Raw genomic sequence first — 24,989 nt, 5'->3', positions numbered from 1 at the left:
TCTCTCTCTCTCTCTCTCTCTCTCTCTCTCTCTCTCTCTCTCTCTCTTTCTCTCTCTCCTTGGAGTGAAAATATATTCCAAATAGATACAGTTGGGGTTTCATATTGTGTGAATAAGTGGCCTGAGGGGTTTCATTCGTTCTTTCTGGTGCAACTGAAAGAATCACTTGAATAGTTTTATCGTCCTTGCAAGAGCCAATAAAAGGAAAAAAACAGACTTACATGCAAAAGATGAGGCCATAATACATTGTGGTAATACAGTACTTTTTGGAGGAATGCATTTGACTTCCCTTCAGTTGGCTGAAGGGCATTTTATCCTAACCCACCTCTGATGGAATAAAACTGTCTGAGATGGAGAGGACAAGTTTCACCCAAGCACTCTTAATAGCTGGTGGCTGACGGAACGCGTATCTGTGCTTTAAAGGGTCCTCTGTCTAAATGGCAGCTATGGAAGGGCTCAGGACTGGGAAAATTACAGGTCAGTTGGCGCATGTGCAGCAATAGCATCTTCCAGGAAGGATGAAGCTGTTTCCATTAAACCAGATAGACAGCCTTGAGTGGAGGCCGCACAGTGGCTGATGCTGCCTGTGTGTCTGGCAGAGGTGAAGAATCCCACTCTCCATGAACATTGCTTTCTCCACAAGTCCACAGATCTGAAGGGCACTTGTAGGAAGGTCGATAAGCACTCAAGTTCTCTCTCATTGCACAGGAGCTATACCACCAGTCCTATGACTGTGTCTGTGTCATGTTTGCCTCCATTCCGGACTTCAAGGAATTCTACACAGAATCAGATGTGAACAAGGAAGGCTTGGAATGCCTTCGGCTCCTGAATGAGATCATTGCTGACTTTGATGATGTAAGTGCAAAGACTTACCTGAAAAGCTGGGGTGCCCAACCCTACAGCAGATGCTTCCTATGCAGCTGAAATTAGTTCTGGACAGTGTCATGCCTTTCCACCTAATTCTTGGTAGTTTGAGCTCAAGTCATATTTTGTATTTCACTCACTGGAGAATCTGGGGAGAGAATACATTTTATTTTGAAGCTAATATAACTGCAGGGGACAGCTACTAAAATCTGCATCTAATTCATTAGTAAGACTTTCAAGAAAGGCTTAACTTCCAGGAAAAATAATTGCCCACCCTTTTATATATTAAAATATCATTGATCTGCTTTTGCAGTAGATTATTGACATCACTATGCAGACTTCAGGGTCTCTGGCAGATGCCAAATTGAGCTGCTTATGAATGGCACACTTTATTGTTGACAAAGCAATACATGTGTGGGTAGTATATCGTTTTCCAGGGGGGGGCATGGCATACATTTTAGACTTTGAAATAGGTATCATTTTTCAACTTATAATATTCTGTCTATTAGAGAATTATATGTCCCATTTTCTGGTAAGAAAGAAAAGCTCATACCCGTGATTTCAAAGGAATTGCAGCTGCACTATTCTTATCAATATTATACAAAATAGAGGACATTTGTCATCTGTGAGTATATGTTCATACTGATTCACAAAGCTTTGAAATAAATGAGGGTATTATATTACACAATGATTTCAGAGCTATGCATTTCCAAGGGTCTGCTGGGTCCTGTGTGTTTTCCCTACCCCATCTCCACTGTGAGTTCCCTGTGGGTGTTCACGGGGAGTCATGATGATCAAAGATTTCTACTCTTATATCATGTATAGAGTGAAAGGCAGTGGCTCCTTAGCTTCAGCTTGCCTGCAGCAAGACAGAGGCTTCCCAGTATTGACAAGTGAGTGACAGTGGCTTTGTGGATGCATTGTGACATCAGGATTTTCTCACATAATTTAGGTTCTTTGTCATTAAGCCTGGAAGAATATTCAGCGGAGTGCTGAGAAAGCAGGAAGAAAACTCCCCTGGTCTCTGGTGGATGCTGTTCATTTGAACCGGCCCTCCTAAATGAGTCTTCTCTGGTTCCTCCTCTTCCCCACAGCTTCTGTCTAGCTTTAGCCTCCCTGCCATTCCAGAGCAGGGGGTGAGTGCAGAAGCCTACAGCTCGTGCTGAGAGGAACTGTTAGGTTGGGGCTGATGGAAGAGTGAGGTTTTTATGTTGGGGTCTATATTCTCCCCACCTCCAGTGCTCAGCTGTCAGAGACCGTCCTCAACACTGATCAGTACAGACCTCACAGAGAAGACCTTACATACCGAATCAGTGTTGCATTTCTGCCTTTCACACGTGGAGCTGGGGATTTATTTGCAGCTACTGTCTCTTGCATCATAGTTGATACCGATTCCTTCCCTAACTCTGATAGGCAATTTGTGTGTATCACAAGCACATCATTGTATTCTCTTCGCCCTCTGAGGTGGTACACTTACAAAAAAAAGTTTACTCTCAGAGAGCTCAAGGTGGGAAGGTGGCTTGCCCTTTATGGTGGCCTAGGATCCAAGAATGACTTTGTGGCGCCAAGACTTCAGTTCCACTCCCAGATGAGTAACTGAATGATTGTTTTGCCCTGCAGCTGCTTTCCAAGCCAAAGTTCAGTGGGGTTGAAAAGATCAAGACCATTGGGAGCACATACATGGCAGCCACGGGTCTGAGTGCTGTTCCCAGCCAGGAGCACGCCCAGGTAAGTACACACATGTCAACTACCTAACAATGCATGGGGGTGTCCAGGAGTCATCCTTTAACCAAAGCAGCCGTGCAGCGGCCCAGAACTCTACTGTGTGCACGGCCTGAAGTTAAGTGTTCATACTCTTAGGAGAAATTTAAAAGGGGGGGTGGGGGAGTTCTGGAGACTTCTTAGAGTCCTCTGAACTCTGTTTCTGAAGAGAAGATGAAACTATCCGTAGTCCATTGATTCCAGATAAACAGGCAGATTTAAGACTAGGTGCTCCAAAATCTCTCAGTCTCCGCACATTGTCCAGTTCTGGCTCTCTTTGTTAATTCCCAAATACTGCAAAAAGAAGCTTTTCTGGTGAGGTCTGAGAAATGCTCTGCCTGCCGTTCCAGCAGTATGTCATTAGGAGTCATTTTACTGCTATGTTCCTTTATCAGGATGATAGTGGTAGCTTTTCCCTGAGGCCCATGACCTTTGGGTATTTTCAATCGACGAGGAACTGAGATTTTTCTCTCGCAGTGTTTTGTTTCTGGGTTAGTGTAGATATAGCTGTGTAACTTGTTGTGTTATTAGAAGAGATCAATACGTAAGACTCCTGCCCTATCAGGAGAGTAAACATCTTGAATGTCACTCAGCCCAGTTTCTCTCTGCTGTGTATTTCACAGAACAGGACTCACAAAAACACAGTTTCCTGAAAGCAGATGAAATTCAGAGATTGGAAGGGCTGAGCCCACATTCTCAGCTCATCCCCACCTCCATTGGAAGAAAGGAGAGAACCCAGAAGTATCAGGGGGAATTCTCATCCTAACATTAATGAGCAAAGAATAGGAAGAGTAATTCTGATTCAAGAGGTGTCTTATCTTTAGGGTTTCTTTTGCTGTGATGAAACACCATGACCAAAAATAACTTGGGGAGAAAATGGTTTATTTCATCTTAATTCATGTACTCCATTGTCCAGGGAAATCAGGTCAAGACCAAGGCAGGAACCCCGAGGCAGGAACCAATGCATAGGCCATGCAGTGTTCTGCTTAGTGGCTTGCTTAGCCTCCTTTGTTACACCATCCAGGACCTTCCACCCAGGGATGACACTTCCCACAGTAATCTGGACCCTCCCACATCAATCATCAATCAAGAAAATGCTCACACAAAGCTGTTTACAGGCCAATCTGATGAAGAAATTTTCTAAACTGAGAGTTTCTCTTCCCAAATGAAGAATCATATTGACAAAAACTAACCACCTGGGTTAGTTACTTTTCTATGGCTGTGAAGAGACACCATGACCAAGGCAACTTATAAAACAAAGTATCTAACTAGGGGCTTGCTTACAGTTTTAGAGGGTAAGTCCATGACCAGCATGGTGGGGAACATGGCAGGAGACTGGCCACCATGGTGCTGGAGCAGGACCATGTTGAGACAGCAATCATGTGGCAGAGAGAGGCAGAGAAAGAGAGCCAACTGGAATGGCATGATTTTGAAACCTCAAAGCCTGCCTTCAGTGACACACCTTCTCCAACAAAGTCATATGCACTCCAACAAGGCCACACTTCCTAATCCTTCTCAAAAATTTCCACCAACTGGTGACCAAGCATTTAAATATGTGACTTATGGGGGGTTACTCTCATTCAAATCACCACAGCAGCACAAGAGGTAACTCTCAAATAAGTCTGAGTGGGTCATGTGTCTCCTCTTCAGTTGATTCCTTTCAGAGAATTATTTTAATGGATGCACTAATTGGTCAGTGAGGAAAAGGAGGAGAAGCAGTAAAAGAAACAAGAAATTCTTACTCTTGGACTCTCCGATAGTAACCTCCCAAGCCAGCTTAGAGCCTGAGGCAAAAGAAACAGTGTAGCCCTGATCATGGTCTTGCACATTTTTAATAGGTTGGGTTTTTCCATATAACAGTAATATGTTAAAGTAAAAAATGTAAAATAGCTTTAAAATGCAACATTGTTTAAACATAAATCTCTCGTTTATAATCAAAGCAGAAGTCATTATTAGTGTTTACTTTCTGTTTTAAAAGGAAGAAACAGACTTTGTCATTACCTTTAGTGACCTAGAAAACCATAGCTACTAAATGTAACTTGAAATCTTGATATGTGGACAGTTACTCTTCCTTTGCCTCAGGCTCCAAAGACGGCAGCATAGCATTGTCAGAACATATCAGTCTTAGCCCTCATGGCCTGACACAGCTGAGCAACCCAGACGGAGACCAAGAAATCCAAAGCAGAGGTTTGGGGTATCTGATAAGGGCTGTCAGCAATCCAAATATTAAATGATAAACTCTCTGGAACATTCCATGGATAAACTGGCCAGGAGCAGCCACAGACTTTACCAAGGCTCTAAAGAGAACAAGAAACATAGAACAGGTTACAGAACAGTGTCCACAGGCAGCATGCATGCCTCCTTGTCTATCTTTCTGTCTGTCTGTCCGCCTGCCTGTCTGTGTCTGTCTGGAATTCTATACCACTGTCCCTAACACTGCTTTAACCTCCACTCCTCATCTGCCCTTGCCTGATGCTCTCCACCTGCTGTGTTCCTACCTGAGCTCAAGTGTGGGCACCATGAGGCATCTCTTCTAGCCTGCCAGCAACTCATTCTGCTCAGAACCCTGTCTCTCCACCCTCGTCAACTGTATCTCTGCACATGTCCTTTTGTGCCTGATCTGGAATTCTGCCTTCTGAGCAGGCACCATAATCACCAGTGATGGTTTTCAGCATAGGCAGAAAACAGCTGGCTTACGCTATCTGTCTGCTTCTATATCAACTGGTATCCAAACCTTCTTTCACAAGGCTTTTGGGAAGATGACATTTGCTACTACTGTCCACAATATTTAACAGACTTTGTGGTCTTCGTGGGTGATAAAAGAGATAATAATTGTAAAACAAACTCAATATCCCAAAATGGTATCCTTGTTTTCTCTGGTAGAACTGAGATAAGAGCTTTTGGAGGCATAAATGAAATATCATATCCATACAGGAAATTTCTACCCAATAGAAGCCATTTGTGATTACAATTTTTAATTAGAATCTTGTCAGGTCATACAATGATGGCTTTCTGAAAAGCAAAGTTCATTGCATTTTATGAGGTAAAATGGCATTCTTGATGAATGTCAATACGACTGTTAATTATTTTTTCTTTAAAAAAAATGAATGCCATGGGTGTAGCCCATGGCAGGTCAGTGTCCAAGTGGGTTACATAGTAATGGGAAGAGGGACTGCCTCTGACATAATCTGATTGGCCTGCTCTTTGATCACTTCCCCCTGAGGGGGGAGCAGCCTTACCAGGCCACAGTAGAGGACAATGCAGCCACTTTTGATGAGAACTGATAGACTAAGATCAGAAAGAAGAGGAGAACCTCCCCTATCAGTGGACTTGGGGAGTGGCATGCATGCAGAAAGGGGAGGGAGGGTGGGATCGGCAGGGGAGGAGGGAGGGGCTTATGGGGGGATACAAAATGAATAAAGTGTAATTAATAAAAAATTAAAAAATAAAAAAATAACCAAAAAAATGAATGCCACATCTCTAAAATATGCTTAATACTTTGCTTCTAAAGTTAGGAACAAAATATATTTATGTGACCAAATATTTAGTGTTCATAGCCAAACATTCAATTTGCAGAATATGTAGACTTTCCCAAGAATTAATTGAATTTTCTTAAGTCCAAAAAGAGGCAAAATTATCTGAATTGTGGCTATTTGGAATTTGGCTTTTATTTGTAATTGCTTTAGCATTGTCTATTTGCAGAATAACATCCTTATCTACCCGCAAATTAAATACAAAGAATCCCATCAGCACTCAGCTGGCCAGGCTTTAGCACCAGCCTCTGCTCCCCTTCATTTGTGCTTTTAAAACGGAACAGTGGATTCTTATTTTAAGCACTGAGACAATGTGACTAGAAGATTGCATCACCTTTAAGAACTGGTTGCTGTTTTTAAGAGAATCAGGCATTTGTCAAGAAAGAAAACACTCCAAAGGATAGTCTTTACATTCTAGACTGACCCCATTATTCTGTGACCTCTGACCTGATGACCTGAGGAAGTCTATCAGGGTGTTCAAACCAGGAACTTGCCCACCTCCATGGTCCTTTGCTTTACCCTTGTGACCTCAGTCTCCTCTAAGCCCCGTCCTCACAAGCCGTGCTGATTCCTTTTCCGGGCTTTTATAAGACTTCAACTTGCAGCAGCCATCTGATGGTTTGGGAATAATTTTCTTGGCTTGCAGAGTGTTGCCTTTATAAAGACAATTTCATTGAAGAATGATCACTCCCACCCGTTGTTGGTTCTGATGACAATGAACAGCAGGAGCAGAAGTAGCTGCTTCACTGGGCTTGCTCTCCTCTGTGTGACCCTCTGCTGCTCTACCCAGCCTCCCTTGTTCTGCCTCTGAAGACCTGCAGAGGAAGCCCCTGCCTTAGCCATAGTCAGTGACCTTCAGTGTTATCACTAGTGGTAATTAATTGTCTAGTTCTGATATCTTCCCCACCAGTTCAACCTGGAACCTAAAAACAATGCACAAGAAAAAAAGAGTATTTAACTCCACATTGTGTCCTCCTGGTGTATGGACAATGCCTCCGGCTTTGATTCATAATTGCAAATTGCTCAGCACCCCTTGCTAGCAACATTTTGAAAGGAGGTATCATCTAGGGCTGGAACAAATGGAGGGGAAAGCAGAGCAAGAAAGAAAGGGGTGTCCAGTTTCACAGGGTGCAAGCACCAGGTATTCCTTTTGTGTTTAATATTGCCATCCATGCTTTCTTCATGATTTCAATTCTAAGATATTCAATTCGAGTATTATTTTTTTTATTTCAGTTTATTTACTTTACATTCCAAGGATTCCCCCTCTCTCCTATCCTCCCAGACCCTCCTTCCTCTTTTTCCTCTTTCCTCCTCTTCTTTTCCTGCCAGAAAAAGAAAGACACCCTCCCTCCATATCAACCTTCCCCAGCTCATCAAGTCACATCAGGACTGAGCATATCTTCATCCCCCGAGGCCAGGCAAGGCAGCCCTGCCAGGAGGAAGTAATCCAAAAGCAGGCAATAGAGTCCATGTTAGAAACAGGACCCCACCTCCACTCACCAGGTGACCCTAAGTGAGATCATTCAGACCCAGAAAGATGCACATAGTATTTACTCACTTATAAGTGGATATTAGACCTATTGTACAGGATAGGATAACCATGCTACAACCCACAGAGCCAAATAAGTAACAAAGAGGGCCCAAGGGAGGGTACACGAATGTCACTCAGAAGGGAAATAGAATAGACAGCAGAAGTGGGTGAAGAGAAGGAACTGGGCAGGAGATGGAATGGGGAAGAAAACAAGGGTTGAGATTAGATGTGGGAGAATGGGGGTGGAAGGTGAGAGGGCTGGGAACAAGGGAAACTAAGGGGGGACATCTCTTTGTCAAGCTGGAGGTTTGCGACAGAGTAGACTCCTGGGAGGGTATGGGTGTAATTATAGCTGAGACTCCTAACAGGAGGCGACATGAAGATTGAAAGGACTACCTCCAAGCCAGGCAGGACTAGTGGAAGGAAAGGAACAACAACCCACCAACAAAACCTTTGATCCAAAAAATACCCTGCCTACAGGAAGCTCAAGGATAAAAAGGAACAAAGATTGAGGGAATGCCCAACCAATAATTGGCCCAACCTGAGACCGACCCCACGGTCTCAATCTCAGGGCCAATCTGTGATGCAATTAATGATGCTCTGCTCTGCTTACAGACAGGAGCAATTTGAGTATTAATTAAAATAAAATCATTTGATTATTATATGTGAACAAAAGAGGCACCAGGGCTTAGGTTTGAGGGTTAGCTAGGACCAGTTAGCAGGCTGTAGATGGACTTCTAGCTCCAACTGGAACAAAGCACATGTTTCTCCTTATTCTATGCTCTCCATCACCAGCCTGACTCATCCTCAGGCTCCATGTGAGCCCCTGAAAACTCTGAACTCACTCATCCGGGGCATCATTAACTGGAGCTTGCTGGCAGAGCAGTGTGACTTTCATTCAACCTCCACTATTCCCTGAAAGCCCAAGTTAGGAGCCACTGGATGTGACTGCTAGGAATCTTATGTGCCTGTTGGTTACACAACAGATGATTTCTTTTCGCACTGCGCCTATTCCAAGGGCCTTGTTTCTGACTGCTGTTGAGATTAAAGTGTAGAGATGAAGAGTCGGTGCAGCAATTTCAGAATGCAGGAAACGACAGGGATCCACTGGTGGAATGGAGAGGCATCCAAGAATCTGCTGAGATCTCCCACTGCCAGATTGCAGAGGCCAAACTGCCCACTGCAGTGAGTAGCCCACCTTCCTTTACTGGTAAGAGCAGAGGGAAGTTTCCCTCTCTGCTTAGATGAGGTTTGAGGCCCTGTATTCTTGTACAAACACCGCAGCTTTTATGGTATGTGATAGGAAAACAGAAATTTCTTTCTGCTTCTGTGCTGTTAATGGACACCTGTAAACAGAGGGGTAAAAAATGAGCCATCCCTCTCAGCAGTGCACAGTGAGGCACTCAGAGATGCTCAACGTGTCAGACACTTTGGCCACTGCCAAAGTCATTCAAAAGTGTGAGACTCCCTACCTAGGAAGAGGAATAGCCCATATTAGGCCACCCTAAGGCCGTTCCCTGGCTTGGTATTGATAAGTATCCCCAAGTGTCATCTGGTAATGGCTCCGTCTCTGCCTGTTGACGCACTGAAAAATGACAATTCCTTTAAGAGACAGATCCACGGAAAACTGCCCTTAAAGGAAATATTAGGACCCAAAACCTTTCTCTCAGTCTTCACTTCCAGGCACAAGGAGGTGAGCAGATCCTCTGTCATACATGCCTCTATTGAGTGCTGCCTAGCAACAGGCCCAATAGAAACAGGGCCCAGTGACTGCAGATTAAACTCTCCAAAACAGTGACGAAAATACCTTTTATCCCTAAGAGTTGTCTTAGTTTTCCTGTGACTGTGATAAGATACCCTGAAAAGGGAAAGCTTAAGGGAGAAAGGGTTCACTTATCTCACAGCTCCAGGTTACGGGTCATCATTGTGGGGGTAGCCGGGGTGCTCACATGTCATCCACCATCAACAGCAGAGAGCAATGAATTAACACATGCATGCTAACACTTGTCCTCCTTTCCCCACTCTTACACAATCCAAAATGCCCTTCCTAAGGGATGATGCCACCCACAGTAGACCGGCTTTCTTGATAACCAAGACAGTCCCCTACAGGCCAACTTAACCTAGACAATCTCTCATCGAGACTCTCTGCCTAGATGATTTCTGATTATGTCAAGTTGACAGTTGTAACTATCATTGTTTATCTCATGTTTTGTCACAGTGGTAGATAATACTTCTACTGCCCCTCCTTGTTGTTGTTGTCCTTGTTGTTGTTGTTGTTGTGAGGTGATGGGCTCCTCTACACTCTTACTAAAGAAACTAGATAAACCCTAGCTAATCTCCAGGGGTACATGCTGAGTGTACCACCTGTATCAATGTTTTTTATCCACTCACTTCCTGTTAAAACTTATTTTAATTACAATCTGATTGCATGATTTCTCTCTTTCCATTCCCTCTCCACAGCTCCTCATGTTCCCCACCTACTCCTCAAATTCATGGCCATGTTCTTTAATTATTATTGTTATATACAACATATATGTATGCATAAATCTTTAAATACAACCTGCTGAGTCTGTTCAGTGTTGCTTGCATGTATATAATTTCAGGGCTGACCACTTGGTATTAGAGAACTAGTTATGAGCCTCATCCCTGAACAGGATGAATTCTTCCTCTTTCAGTAACCGTTGGTTGCCTGTATTTTTTTGTTGTTGTTCAGGGATGGGGCCTATGAGATTTCCACATCAGCATGTCTATTAGTAACATCATTATTCAAGACTTAATTGAGGTCTCAAGGGTAAAGGTTCTCTGTCATTTCACAGTGACTTTCTGGTCATATATTCCCTCCCCATCTTCTTCCGTGTTCCCTGAGCCTTGCATGCAGGAGCTGTGTTGTAGATACACCTGCTGGACTGGATATCACAGGATCAGTTGTTTTCTGTGTTTTGTTCAGCTGTGGTTTTTTGTGATGGTCTCTGTCTGCTATTTGAAGTCCCTTTGATGAGGGTTGACAGCTACACTTAGCTGCAGATGTAAGATTAATTATCTATAATGAAGTTAGGAATTATACTGGTCCAGTGAAGTTGTGCAGTAAGTCCTCCAACATCCATGACTTCACTAGCCCTGAATGGTTAGCTGAGTTCCCAGTATCAGGCATGACTTCCAACCCACTGTGAGTCCAATTAGACATCTGTTTTATCTTAACTAAAGCCCTATGAGATGCTTAGCTTTTGTCTTACTTTATAAGTGAGAAAATCAAAGCTTGGAAAAGATGAGTGACTCACCCCAAATCACGTATCCAGTGACTGGAGAGCGCAGAGTTGAGTCTTCTCTTCTCTGACTAAGGCGGTATTCACAGCACCTTTTCCAGCTGAGGGTAACAGCATACAGCTCTGTCTACTCACTGGGTGGTGGGTAGACGTCACTACAGAAAACTGGGAGCATGGTCAGAGTTCTTGAGGACACCAAGTAGAGAACAAATCTTCCTTAAACAGCTTCCTGCTTCCCTGCAAAATCAAGGAAGTTGGAATCTGAACACCTGAAACCTCCCAGCATAGAACATAGTCACACATCAAGTGACTGGTAGAGAGAGGAAAAGGCAGAGTCATCTTAATTTGGGACTAAATGTTATCATGTGCTCATTGCCTTATCGTTTTGGAGCTGGAAGTTCAAGATCATAGTGTTTCTGGGGCTGCTTTCTCCTGAGGCTTCTGGCCTGGGCTTGTAGATGGTAGCTTCATCTTGAGTCCTCACATCAATATCCCTCTATGCACATCTGATCTCAATCTACTCTTGATTGAGTAGGTTAAGGCTCATTCTAGTAACCTCACTAAATGACCTATTTGAAGATTTATTTCCAAAGATGTGAAATCATATTCTGAGGGACTGAGGTCAGACTCAGCCCCCAGAATGCCCACCTCAAGTCCTGACTAGGCAAAAGTAAGGCATGTGTTAGCAGAGCCAGTGGGAGCTGCTGCGGGATAACAGCTGCCATGAGGGAATGGTGGGCCTACTCTAAATGATGAGAGGCCACCTCCATCATCAAAATAGCCCCTTTCATCTTCATGGAGCTACCACTCATCAATTTCAGCTGGGCACAAGAGCAAGGCAAGAAGGAGGGTGCTCATGGCTGAGCCACACTGGATAAGGTTGGGTATATGGACAATGAAGAGCCAGCTATCCTAAAAGTTGGCTGCTACTAGTGCCTTATGGGTAAAACAATGAAGAGCAGAGGCGAGCCACATTGCTGAGCCCTGGTGCTTTTTCCTGAAGGTGCCTGGGGTGCTGGGCCAATGTGTTCCAGAGGTTAACGTCACGCTTTGGCTCCAACAGTAGACTCAGATAAAATACTTCCTCGAGATGAGATTTAATTCTTCTTGGTGTCTTATGAAGGTGTGAGTCCTCCCTTCAGGATGGACCCAGGCACATGACTGAGTGATGACGCCATTCCATGGTTCTGACCGTCTGGATGTCTTTGTTCTCTTTCAGGAGCCTGAGCGTCAGTACATGCACATAGGCACCATGGTGGAGTTTGCATATGCCCTAGTGGCGAAGCTGGATGCCATCAATAAGCACTCTTTCAACGACTTCAAACTAAGAGTGGGTATGTTGTGCAAAGGGATCTGAGCGGCCAGCTGCAAAGGCCTGTGATGAGAACCAAAGCCTTGGGAATCAGTGGTGACCCCGGCACTGGTGAAGCTGAGCACTTACAGATGCGCTAGGGCGGTGGAGATGGCTGCATATGGAAGGGTGCTGGGAAGCTGTGAGGCCCAGAATCACTTTTGTGCAATTTGAAAAGAGACACTCCCTTTGGCCAAGCTCCAGGAATGGAAGCTCTATCTTAGTCCCGAGAGCCTCCATCCAGAAGCCGAGGGACGGCCTAGCACAGTGCTGTTCACTCACTGCTCTTTATTGATTGGAAGCTGACGTTGATTTGCTATTACCAACGACCTGCCATCCACCAGCCTTCACACCTGTGCCAGAGATAAGAGATGTCATTGAATGGTGCATCTCAGCACTGGGGGTGTGGGCAGGTCCATGTAATCTAGCACTGGGGAGGGTTAGAAGCAACAGGGTCAAGACCATCCTTAGCCAAGACTCTGTCTCAAAAACCAAGCAAAGTAATACATGTTCAAATTACTGAGATCCAGCCCTGCATTCACAGGGCCTCAGCCTTCAAGAACATAAAATGTGTGTTCCAGGTAGTTCTTCCAATTTTCGACAATCTTGGGAAAATCTTTAGTATTAAAAAAAAAAAAATCATACTTCTAATTTACCGAGGAAAAAAACTTGATTTCTGAAAAGTTTTTTTAAACAAACTTTAAGTTGATATTTAGCATGTTTCATGATGACTTGCCTTTTCCAAAGTCTTACTTTTAAAAATCAGTGTTTGAAGCTATCAACTTAGCACACAGCTGGCCCATAATATATGCACAGTGTCTGCAGGAACTCATGATTTGTAAGAACCTTTTTGACAATTTTTTTGTTGTTTTCTTGGCAACACATTTTGCTTCTTCTGTTAGTCCACAGACAAGCAGTTCCTGTGTCAGGTTCCATCTGTGCAGTTTATAGCTTTTTTTTTTTTGCATACAGATTTCTACTTTGGAGGTGATGGGTATCTTTGAGTTATTTCCTTCCTTCTCCATGAGGGTGACCTGAGTTCTGTGACCTCTCTTGATGGCAAATGAGATGCTCTTCTTTACACAGAGTGTTAGCTGTCGGCATCCAAGCATGCTGTCCTCTACACTGTATCACTTCTGTACGGTGAGCCTTCAGACTCCGCAAAGGCAGAAGTCAGGGAGGCAGGGGGACCAGGACACTGCACTGGCAGCTAACCATCCTTGTCACACATGTCTCTTGAACCTTAGAACCAGAGCTTTCTTTATATAGTTTCTTGAAAGTCTGAGAAATGGTGTCCTCTTTGTTGTTATAATGGAATTCCTGGAAAGTCTGATAAATAAAAAATGGTTTGTGCAGCTCACAAGGCTGATAGTGCAAGATGAGGTGCTTCCCATGGTGAGGGCCTCGTGGTTATATCACAGAATGTGGCAATGACATAATGATAGTTGTATATGTGAGAGGGATCATACGGCAAATCAAGAAGCCAGGGAGGCTGGCAGATTAAACCTGATCTTTGCAACAACCTACGCTTGTGACAGCCGAGCTAACAGTGACATAATCAATGTTTGTCCTCTTGAAGGCCCCATCACCTTAACAACAACACCCGAACACTGAGCTTTCTGTGTGACAGAATACCTTTTCCAAACATATTTGACAAAAATAGCCCAGCCATGTGACATGGGAGTAGGATGACTCTGTACCTCTCACAAGTGTTACATCCAGTGGAGTCTCAGAGAGGGGACAGGAAATACGGCAGATTAGAGACACCCAGAACTTTTTTGCATCTTCACAAATCTGAAGAAAAAAAAAACAGCAGGTTCACATAGAAAGGCCAAGAGGGCAACAGTAACAGCAGACTGGCACAGACTTGGTGAACTCCCCAAACAATGAACTTCAGAATCACGAAAGAAACAGCCAACCCCAACACAGAGCATTGAGCAAAAAGGCTAGGAAGAGAAGCTCAGAAAAATGCAGAGGAGCAAAACTGAGCTCTGCAGAAATAGCATTCCACCACAGCCCAGTCAGATGGGACCTCAGTGCTTCCCAAAGTGGCCCGCTGGTGTGGTGAAGTGAAGCCATCTTGGCCCATGCTTTGCAGCTGTATACCCAGCAAAGCAGAGACCCTGCACTGTTACATCTTTCAACCACACAGGTCTTTCCTCCTGAAGCTAGACATCAGGCAGCGAACCAGTGTGGACCCAGGAGATGAGTCAGGGTGTGGTTTGACACTAGTTGCTACAGATTAGACTTGAGAAAAGTAATTGTTGGTCTAGATACAAACTTTATGAATTATCATGAGCAGTAAATGACCTCCCTCAGTGGGTATTTGCTGAGTTCCTGCTTTCTTCTGATAAGGTAGTTTATCTCTCCATTCAGCCTATACATCAGCCCTGTAATCTGTTAACCCGATGTTTTATTTGCCTTTGAGTCTCTCTTGCTCTAGCCCTCAGGCTTGCGTAAGAGGTACTCCTTGCCTGACTTCAGCACAGAACATTATCAAATGACCGTTCACAGTGGGAATGAAAAATGAAATTACCACAAAAAGCAATGGTTCCATCAAGAACTAGATTCACACTAGAGACAATATCTTCTGCATGCCAGGCCATAGAACCAGAGCCATAAATCATGCACACTCTCCTGCCATCAAGTAGAGATAGCCTGTTGCCAGGCATAACCAGTTCAGGCCCCATCCATCCCCAAGAGCTGCCGACCAAGCAGAAATCTATAACAGCCAGAAGTAACGCAGTTGTGGGGATGGATGATGGCATAGGACCTCAAGCTTGCATCCTGACCTGACTCCTAGGTGCTCTGACCCTTGTGACAGTGCTGGATATTTACAGTAGATGTCAAGCTTTGTTGAGTACACCACAAAAGCAAAGAGGACTATATTTCTCACCTCTTATACCTATAGGATTTTATCAGTAGTTTCTGAGCCTAGATTCCCAGTGCAAAATCTATCCCTAAAATCCATCGCTAGGCAGATATGCAGTCAGAGACTACATCCCTCAGTTGTGATTGGGCTGCAAGGTGAGGGCCTTGGAGGTGGGAGAAAATATAAATGGATAATCAGAGAATCTCAGCAGCTGTTCCAATGGCCCTCCCCCACTCCACCCCAAAATACTTAAGGGTCTGTGTACTTGAACTGAGATCTCCTGACAAGAAGTCAACGCATACTTTGAAGTGGCTGAGATGGTCCTAGGGCTCCTGTCAGAGACATTGGTCTGGTTGTTGGCCCATTGGCGCCTGATAGTAGGCACCATCTCCATGCTCCACCCCTAGCCAAGACACTCTCTGACTCCAATCATGCAATAGCAGGGTTTATAATTGCAGCTGATCAAAAAGGGACCTCAGCAGGATCATGGTCACCTTCATTGACAGTGGTGTCTCAGGATGCCTTGTTATCTGGGGAAGTGGTATATAAAGCCTGCATACTTCCAGATTCCCACAAATCCTTTGTGCCTCAGCATGAACTGGGCCAGCCAGATCAGAAAGAGAACACTGAATTTCTCTACAACCTCTGTGTTTGGTCTTCTTAGAGACTCAGAGGTGAGGCTTCCCACCCCAGCAGGAAGACATCCCTCAGTCTGAGGAACAAAGAGCTAGAGGGACTAGATTCAACAGAACCAGATCTAAGATGCTTGGAGTTCACACAGGGCAACCTCAGCCAGCTCCACTCCTCTACAACCTCCAGGCTGGCAGGATCCCCTCCTTACCTCTAAATGCCAGTGCCTTGTATATATTAAGTTCCAATGATTTAAAACAGTCCCCGTATTTGGGTTCCACCTGGCTCTCTGTATCACGCATATTAGTTGTTTTTAGTGCAGACCTGAGTAAAAGCTCTCTCTAGAAGTAGTGTCAATGAAGGGAATACACTGGGAAACAGTGGGGCAAAATAAGTCACCATGCAGAACACATTTGGAAGCAGCAAGCCCATGTAGGTAAAAACCTCATGTCCAGGAAATTTGTGGTAGAGAGGAGACATGTCATTGCGGGCCCAGAAGCCTAGCTCGCACTCTGCCTTCTGCCTCTGTGATGGCCCCTGCCTCCGCTTCCTCACCCCACAAAACAGTAATTATGGTGGCCTGAGCCACTTGCTAGGGTTGTCACAACTGTTAGAGGAGAGTTTGTGCGCGAGTGTGGCAGTGATGGTTGCTGTGCTTGTCACACTAGCAGAGGGGTGGTAAGGGGTACTGAGTCCATGCACCCAGGGCACACAGTTAAGATGTGAGCGCTTGGAAATCCACAGCACCTCTACTAGCTAGCTCACACCTCTAATATCAGCACTTGACGGGAGGGTTTGAAATTTGAACTCAGCCTGGGCCCGATGACAAAGCCCAGTCTCCCAAAAGAAAACAGAAACAAAACTCACATTAATTGTGAACTTTGGAAGAATCCTGTGATGGACTTCTCCCCTAAGATTCTTTAGCGACATCAAGAAAAACAGTTTGTCATGATACTAAGTTTTCAAAGCATGCTGGTCTTACATCAGAGGAGAGACAGCAGCATTTCGGACATGGGCAGGTATCTAAAAGGAGCACTGACCAGCACAGGCAACTGCAGCATCTTCAGATGATGGAGACGGAGTTGCTCTGGACTCTCGCATCTAGTCATTCACGGATTTGGTTAGGACTTGTTTAATAATGGTTGTCAAGCATGAGGTGAACGTTTTCTGGCTTAAGACATTCCTACAATTCTGATCTTGCTAACCTGGCTCTGACATGTTGCAGGTATCAACCATGGACCTGTAATAGCTGGTGTCATAGGGGCTCAGAAGCCACAATATGACATCTGGGGCAACACCGTCAACGTTGCTAGCAGGATGGACAGCACTGGGGTCCTGGACAAAATACAGGTAACCTGGTTCCTTCTCAGCCACTCTTGCTTCTGCTGGGAACCATCAATGAGAACTATCATCATCATTATAAATTAAAACAAAATTTAAATAGGTAAACTTAGAGTTTATTTAAATCCTTTTATAAGGAAAATGTTGGTTTTTGCATTAACTGTTAGGAATGACACCAACCGTATTCTAGTGATGAGAAGGCAGTGGGCCATACGAAACAAATCCTCTGACCAGAAGTGACCTGCATGGCAGGATGGTGGCCCAGAGCCCTGAGTGTCCCGGGGGTACCCTCTTGTACTGAGAGCCAGGGAGGTGCCCTTCTGAACTATTTCCTTTTCTGACCCCATCACACCTATGAAGACTTGGCAGGGAATGTCCACCGCTCGAAGCACATGCAACCCTGACTTCCTAGGAGGGAGTCAGAAAAAAAAAAGAAAAGAATGAAAACTGGGAAGTGGTAATAAGTAAAAGTAAGATTGACATGAAAGGACAGAATGAAATCAGCCTCGCATGTTATTTCAAGAGCTCTAAATGATCACAAATCTCTACAATCCACCCAAGGGGGAAAAAAAGACAATATCTGACAAATTAAAGCAACAACTGAAAAAATAAAATCATTTTATGTTAATATTCCCGCTGCTCATTAAATCAGTTTCGGCTATGGTTAAAGTAACTCTAATTAGAAAAGGACTAATCATATTCTAGAAAAATATATATATAAACTGTTGGAAAGATAATGAGAAAAAAACTGTTAGAGAAAATGTAATGAAATTCTTCCAGTTCTATAGTTGAGCAGTTGTCTGTGCGGCATGGAAGGACAGCCCAGTCAAGACAGAGAGTACAAAAGATGGATGGAGGCTACCTAGAAGATGGCTGTGTCCCCTCGAATGTTAGCTCATTTAATTCCTGGCTTCACTCTGTGCTTAGCTTCATATATGGCTGGAGCAGGAAACATGTCAGTTGCACAGTGGCCTCACATGGTGGAACAGTGTTGCATTGGCGACAGTGGTCACACACTGGTCATCACAGCTATGTGATCACAAGTGTGACAGTGTCACAAAAAGGACATGTTTTCTTCGGCAGAGTGCAGGAAATCATATGAAAGAAGGGGGAGTTAGTATGTCGTGTAGAGCATAGGAACTCCACAAGGACTAAATATATCTGGACACAGGGGTCTTTTCTGAGACTGATACTCCACCAAGGACCACGTATGAATGTAACCTAGAACCTCTGCTCGGATGTAGCCTGTGGTAGCTCAGTAACCAACTGGTTTCCCATAGTAAGGGGAACAAGGACTATTTCTGACAGGAACTCAATGGCAAGCTCTTTGACTCCCCACCCCCCAAGGGAGGAGCAGTCCTGCTAGGCCACAAAGGAGGACTTTGCAGCCAGTCCTGAAGATACCTGATAAAACAGGGTCAGATGAATGGGGAGGAGGTCCCTCCCTATCAGTGGACTTGGAAAGGGGCAGGGAGGAGATGAGGGAGGGAGGGTGGGATTGGGAGGGAATGAGGGTGCGAGATACAGCTGGGATACAGAGTTAATAAAATGTAACTAATAATTAAAAAAGAAAAAACAAAACAAAACAAAAAAGGACATGTTTTGAACCATAAGGGAAAGTGAGCTGACAGGTCAGAGAGGAAGTTGATTCATGGTTGCTTTCAGACACTGGAGAGCTTCACCTCCACATCTCTATCTAGGCACTGGTCTAGGACTTTCTCTGCACCTACTCTATTAGACAAATGTAACATCAGTTATGTTTTTGAGTTCTCTTAGGTAGACCCACTGGAGGGGGTACCCCAACTGCCATACCCATTATCTCACTCATCAGGAATAACAAGATCTAATCATTGCCCAGTCTCCGGGATGGCAATCAGGGTCACCTTTTCAGAGTCTCCGGTGGTAGCAGTAGATAGAAATGAGACAGGCAGTTAGGGATAGGGATCTTAACTGTGTATTCATGTACTTGGCCATAAGCCAGAAATGTCCTTAGTCTTATCCTGGCTAGAGACCAGGAATGCTGAAGTATTTGGGCATTCTGATTCCTAGCCTGGTTCCTGAATGGTTTTAAGGTTACCTCTTCAGTGGAAGGCTGGGTGTTACAGTGTCTTTGTGCTATGGAAGCTTTGAACCTGTGCTTTCTCTTTCCCAAGCAACATTAGAAATGTAAACATCACTGAAATTACAATATACAAAGGTTACAGACTTTGCCCTAAATTCCTGGCATCCCAAGCTACCAAAAAAGAAATGAGGGGTGGGGTCAGTCCCTTGACGAGGTCATAGGATCTTCCTTCCCAGAAGCCTCTTTGAGCAGATGCTTGCACCCACTTGCAGAGAGCATGATGGAGCTGGCTTGCCTGCTTTACTGCATACCTTTTAGTTTTCCTTTTCTTCAATTAGCAATAACCAAGCCTCAGATAAACCTCACTGGATACTACACTGTAATTGCACAAAACTTAGGGTTTTGTTTGTTTGTTTGTTTGTTTGTTTGTTTGTTTCTTAATCCCCTTTTTGAGTAGTGGCCTTTGGTGACTGTGATAAGTACCCACAGGACAGAGAGACAATGAAAAAAAGGGTGGCATGAGGTCACTGAGGGGAAAGAAGGAAACTAGGTGTGGGCATGGCTATAGAGTGGCTGATAGAGAAGGAAGACAGTCCCTTGTTTTTGGAAGGAAATGAATGGCACAGGGCTGTATAGATGGGAACATGGAAGGCTGCTGTCCATTCTAGTATTTGAAATAATAGAATTACAACAGAGGTAGACAGTCTGCCTTTCGCTCTCTCTCTCTCTCTCTATATATATATATATATACACGTGCATATATCTATGTATGTATGTACATGTATTATCACTCACTGTGAAACATGTCAGTATCCTGTGTGACTCTACAGGACTGTCATGCTAACACTCCACGTGGTCCAGTGTATCTCAGACAGGTGGAGCATCTGCACAGACTGACTGAGGAGGGACCTGGGCAGATCTCTGTGGAAACTGAGAACGTTTGCAGCCTGCTGCTGTGCTGACTCAGAAACTGATGTGAGCACCAGGCAGGCTTCCTTCTGGGATGCAGCTTGCTCTCACTCCAGATATGATATAGAGAAATGCAATCTTTTTATAATTAGAATTTTCATACATTATCCTCTTTCAATTTCACATTCACTTTCTTTTTTTAAACCCACAGACTCTACCGCACACTGCCAGTGTGTGCATGAGTGGAAGGCCATCTGCCTGCACACAGGCAGCCTCACAGGGGTCACATACTTAAGGAAACTGACTCCCCCTCCCCTAGCAGCTGTCAGTTGCCAGTAGCTCCTCAGCTAGGGATGGAAACCCCTAGTTGCCTTTTTCATTGTGAATGTTGTGTGGTTTGATGTGTATGTCTCATACATGCAGTCACAGCACTGTCACATTCATATATGAAGCTGCCCCCTTGTGTCCAGAGGATACTCTCTCGCTGGAGCCAGTGTGGTCTTTCCATCCATTCATTTGTGATTGAGCCTTGGGGGAAAGAGAAGTGATACAGAGATACCATATAGAGCTGAGCAATTCACAATCTCATATTCTCTGCACGTTGGCCAGTTTCCAGTCTCTGTATTAATTGTCATCTAGTGGAAAAAGAAGCTTCTGTGATAAGATTGAGAGATGCATTAATTTTTAGGCAGAATGATAAGAACTTACGGTACAGTTTATAGTACATACACCCATGGCACTAGGCTCTCCCCTAGAGCCATGACCATGCCAACCACAGTTAACTGGACCACTTTAGTGGTACCACGTGTGGATTATGTCTTGTTATGTGATCAGGAGGTATTTCTTGCCTGGCCAATCATTATAGATTGAAGGGTAATCAATAGGTAAGACCGTTGATTGTTTGTCTCCACTAGTATTCGGCCTAGACCCTTACAGTACTATGAAAGCTAATCAGTAGGGATGAAGCTTCTGGGTCTGTACCAGGTTTCCCCACGTCCTATGACTCAGGTATGTGGTGTCTTCCACAGTAGGGCATTACCATCAAGTCCAAGTTCTGGACGGTAGCCAAGAGCAATGGCAATAGCCTGTAACGTTTGTCGGCAGGACTAAACTGACCACCAGCTCAAAAAGAGGTGACCATACCTGGCACCAGGCTTTTACTTGATAGCCTATGGTGTCTGACAGAGATCTTGCTCTCCTCTCCCCACCCCCCACCCCATTATAGGGTAATCCGTTTAAATTCCAAAGTATGTATACCCTTAAGGAAGCTCTACAGTAGTTTCTCCATATGGTTTTCCAAGGTATTTAATGTTAGCTCTACCTTCCCCATAGGCCATAGGTGTCTTAACCTTGAACATTACTTGAAAGTTCGGCTCTTTCCCGATTTTTTTTCACACAAGGACTAAATGAAACATTACTAACGTTAACATTTTCCAGCAGATTTCTTTTTCTATTAATTTCTCAGGAACGGAATGCTTGAGGCAGGCAGCAGGAGGGCTTTTTGACTGTCTGAAGTGGGTCGCCCTGACTTGGAAGTCATCCCTTCGTGTCTGTTTCTGTGGCCTTGTAGGTGACTGAGGAGACGAGTGTCGTCCTGCAGACGCTTGGGTACACGTGCACATGCCGAGGCATCATCAACGTAAAGGGGAAGGGGGACCTGAAGACATACTTTGTGAACACGGAGATGTCAAGGTCCCTTTCTCAGAGCAACTTGGCATCCTGAAAAGCTGTCCCTGTCTGGCAAGAAGAATGCATTCGTGGGAAGGTACCACACACTTTCCGACTGCAGCCTGTGTCCCTCGTGTCGATGTCTGTGCTCTATCCCATCCTCTGGAGCCCTTGCAGACTAGTTCCTGTGACCCAGTGGCATACTGTTTGGTGTCTCCATGTGCCCAGATCGTCCTGCCACTTGCACTGTGCTTACTCCTAAGCAAAAGGAGAAGGGAGCGTGTCCTGGAAGGGGAGCATTTGAAGAAGTGATGAAGAGAGAGGTGAAGTGAACACAAATTCTTAAGGCAATAAAACTGGGGGGTGTATATTATCTTCTGGTGCATGTTCTCTGGAAAATACGGTAGCTCATAACCGCATCCCTAGTCTGATATTCAAACACACAGTATTTGTGAATAAGTTGATCCTGTCACCTAACATGGAATCTGTGCTCACCCACCCATGTGTCTCATTGCCAGTGATCATCCCTGGGCCTCAGTTGGGACTTGCGGCTCTTGTCATCTTGCTCTGTTGTCTTCTGGCAGCGGCACATTGCCATCCATCACCAGAATTAGTCCTCACAGCCTAGGACCAGTTTTGTACCAAACTCGTCTGATGTTTTGATGCCATTTGTCTTTTGTAAGGTTAACTCATTAAAAGTTTTATGTACTTTGGTTTATAGTGCCTGCATCATTTCTTTTCCTTTTTTTCCCCTTTGGTTTGGTCCAGAATGAAAGTTTTTCATCTATCTTCTTCATAAACAGCCTAGAAGCTAGGACTGAGATATTAGATATATCCTTGGATAATGGAGACAGTGTCAAAGTTTGCAATGCAGTTAATTATGATATGGTTTTCTGGGAGAAAAGAATATGATAGTCTGGGTTTAATTTAGCTATCTTTCAAGAACCATTTAAGCAGTAAAAAGTCAGTATGCACCTCAGAGTCCTTTCTGTTTACTGAGCCCTTGTGTAAGGCCTTCCCTTGCCTGGGCTTGCAGACTCAAACAACATGAGAAGCATTTGGGACAAGCTGTATAAATCAGGTGCCACAGTAGCCTGAACTTGTGAGCTTACAAGCTGCCTGCTATGTGTGAGGAGGCTTAAGAAGTCCTGCATTGTAAATCCAACTCTAAAGTGGCTTGGTTTTGACTTTTTTTTCAAACATAAAGAAATTACATTTTGCCAAATGATAAAAAATAAAACATTTGTGTGTTTAATAAAAAAGTTTACAAGAGAAAAAATGTGAACAACAGGCTGACTGAGCAAACTTGGTTTCCTTTTTTTAGTTTAGGACAGACATCTGTAGGAGGTGGAGAACCCAGACAGGCTGGTAGGAGACAGTTGATTAATGGATGCCCAGACATGAAGCACAGGCTTCCAGTCTGACTCCTGGCTCAGATTTCTAGACTAACTGCATGCCTTGGAACACATCTCTTAATTCCTCTTAAGAGTGTTTTCCCCCTTGCAAGCTCATGGGATCCAGTTGTGATTAAATGACTGAGAGAGAGCTTGGCACAGTGTGCCTTCACCAGTGCATTCACAGCACGCACATGGCTGCTGTGCCAGGACCTGGACTCAGAACCGCCCTCTACCGCCCACCCAAGTGTGAATACAGCATGGCCTTTTCAATATTCTACCTTAATCAGGCGTTTTTGGATCCTGTAATCATGATGAGGCATTAGTTTCAAATCTCTGAATGGTAATTGAAAACAGAGATTCAATGATAGGGCATTCCTCTTCCCTCTAACCAAGATCTAACTAGCCTGCTAGAGAGCAATGGCTTCAGCCATCAGAAGTGTCCACTGTGTCTTTCCTCCTCTGCCTCTCATACTCCCAGTCGGTCCAGGCCACCATGCCCCAGTTAATAGCCACTTGAGCGATTCATCAAGTTTCCTCAAAGAGCCCCCCGTAGAGAGACTGTGGACGAAGAACCATGGAGAAAAGGACTTGGGAGGATAGAAGCCAGAGCTAAATTACCTGTCTGAAGCATCAACAAAAATTTGGCAACAGCTAAGGTCATTGTCAGCGTGTGCCTTACACAGCTCTGGGCTCACACTGGCCTCTCTGGGTGGAATCTCAGCCAGCATAATCTCAACCAAAACCTGAACCACTGGAGAAGAAATATGGCCCAGCCCACATTTACAAATTCCCAAGTGATTCGATCACCTTCCCAATTTGAGACTCCCTCACCTGCAATTTATGAATAAGGAGACAGGTGCAGAGACACCCTGCCTGTTGCTCCTAGCCTGGTGGCTGCTCTGTGGCCAAGGCACCACTAAGGCAGGAATCAGCCATTCCTGACCTGAGCTCCTTGACCTCTGAGGAACAAAAATATCCTTAGAAACATGAAAATCAGAGGAGTTGCGGGAAGTCCCTTGACAAGCATCCCTCATCCCTTTTAGCCTTAACAGGAAGCATCTCCCGAAACCAAGTCCAGTCCCCTAATTCCCGTGCTTTAATGTGACTGTCTAGAGATGGCTGAGTTGTGCTGTCTATCAGTCCTCCAGGGTTTTCTTTGCCTCTTTAATGAGCTTCTTGAAGCCAGTGGCCATCACAACTTCTCTGCCTTCTGTTGCTTCTTTATCAACATCCATATGCAGCAACCAACAGCAAACACTGCTGGGGATTTGATAAGTGGAAACATATTCTAGTAACTATTAACGCAGGATTGTACTCTCTTGGTTGGAGACAGGCTCAGCACTTGACACCACACACTGCTCCTGCAGAGGACTCAAATTCATTTCCCAGAATCCATGTCTGGTGCTCACAGCTGCCACATTCCAGCTTCAAGGGATCCGACACTCTCTTCTGTCCTCAGCAGGCACCAGCGGCAGTGCAAATACCACACATACACACATACACGTAAGTTTAAGTCCTTAAAAAATATTAATAAGATCCCCCATTTTAAGATGTCTCTAACTGACATTCAATAATTGGCTGTAAACATTGAGAACCCAACAGAAATCCATTTACTTTTCCTTTACTACCTACTAAATGTGAGACCTTTTGAAACCTTGATCGATTCCATCCCTTCTTAAAAGCAAGCAGCATGCTGGGTGGGACTGTGAACACCTCCGTGCACTGAGGTGGTCAGAAGCTGGAAAGCTGAAGGCTAGCCTCAGCTACACCTTGAGCTTGAGGCCAACCTGAGCTCTATAAGACCTGT

At 44.5% G+C, this 24,989-nt stretch overlaps 1 protein-coding gene across 1 annotated transcript in view; it reads left to right on the top strand.

Annotated features, from left to right (window-relative positions):
* Window positions 1-22,498, top strand: part of Adcy2 (adenylate cyclase 2) — a 367,518-nt gene extending 345,020 nt beyond the window's left edge. The window contains exons 21-25 of the mRNA XM_055598037.1: window positions 709-855; window positions 2,485-2,592; window positions 12,172-12,286; window positions 17,031-17,155; window positions 21,688-22,498. Of these exons, the coding sequence (XP_055454012.1) occupies window positions 709-855; window positions 2,485-2,592; window positions 12,172-12,286; window positions 17,031-17,155; window positions 21,688-21,840 (648 nt within the window). The 3' untranslated portion in view covers window positions 21,841-22,498. The remainder of the gene's footprint in view (window positions 1-708; window positions 856-2,484; window positions 2,593-12,171; window positions 12,287-17,030; window positions 17,156-21,687) is intronic.
* The last annotated feature ends 2,491 nt before the right edge of the window (window positions 22,499-24,989 follow it).

Source organism: Psammomys obesus, unplaced genomic scaffold (genome assembly GCF_907164565.1).
Source record: "Psammomys obesus unplaced genomic scaffold, mPsaObe1.curated_primary_1811, whole genome shotgun sequence".
Lineage (NCBI taxonomy): Eukaryota > Metazoa > Chordata > Mammalia > Rodentia > Muridae > Psammomys > Psammomys obesus.
The sequence above is the reverse complement of the archived record's forward strand: the minus strand, read 5'-3'. Positions and strand labels throughout refer to the sequence as shown.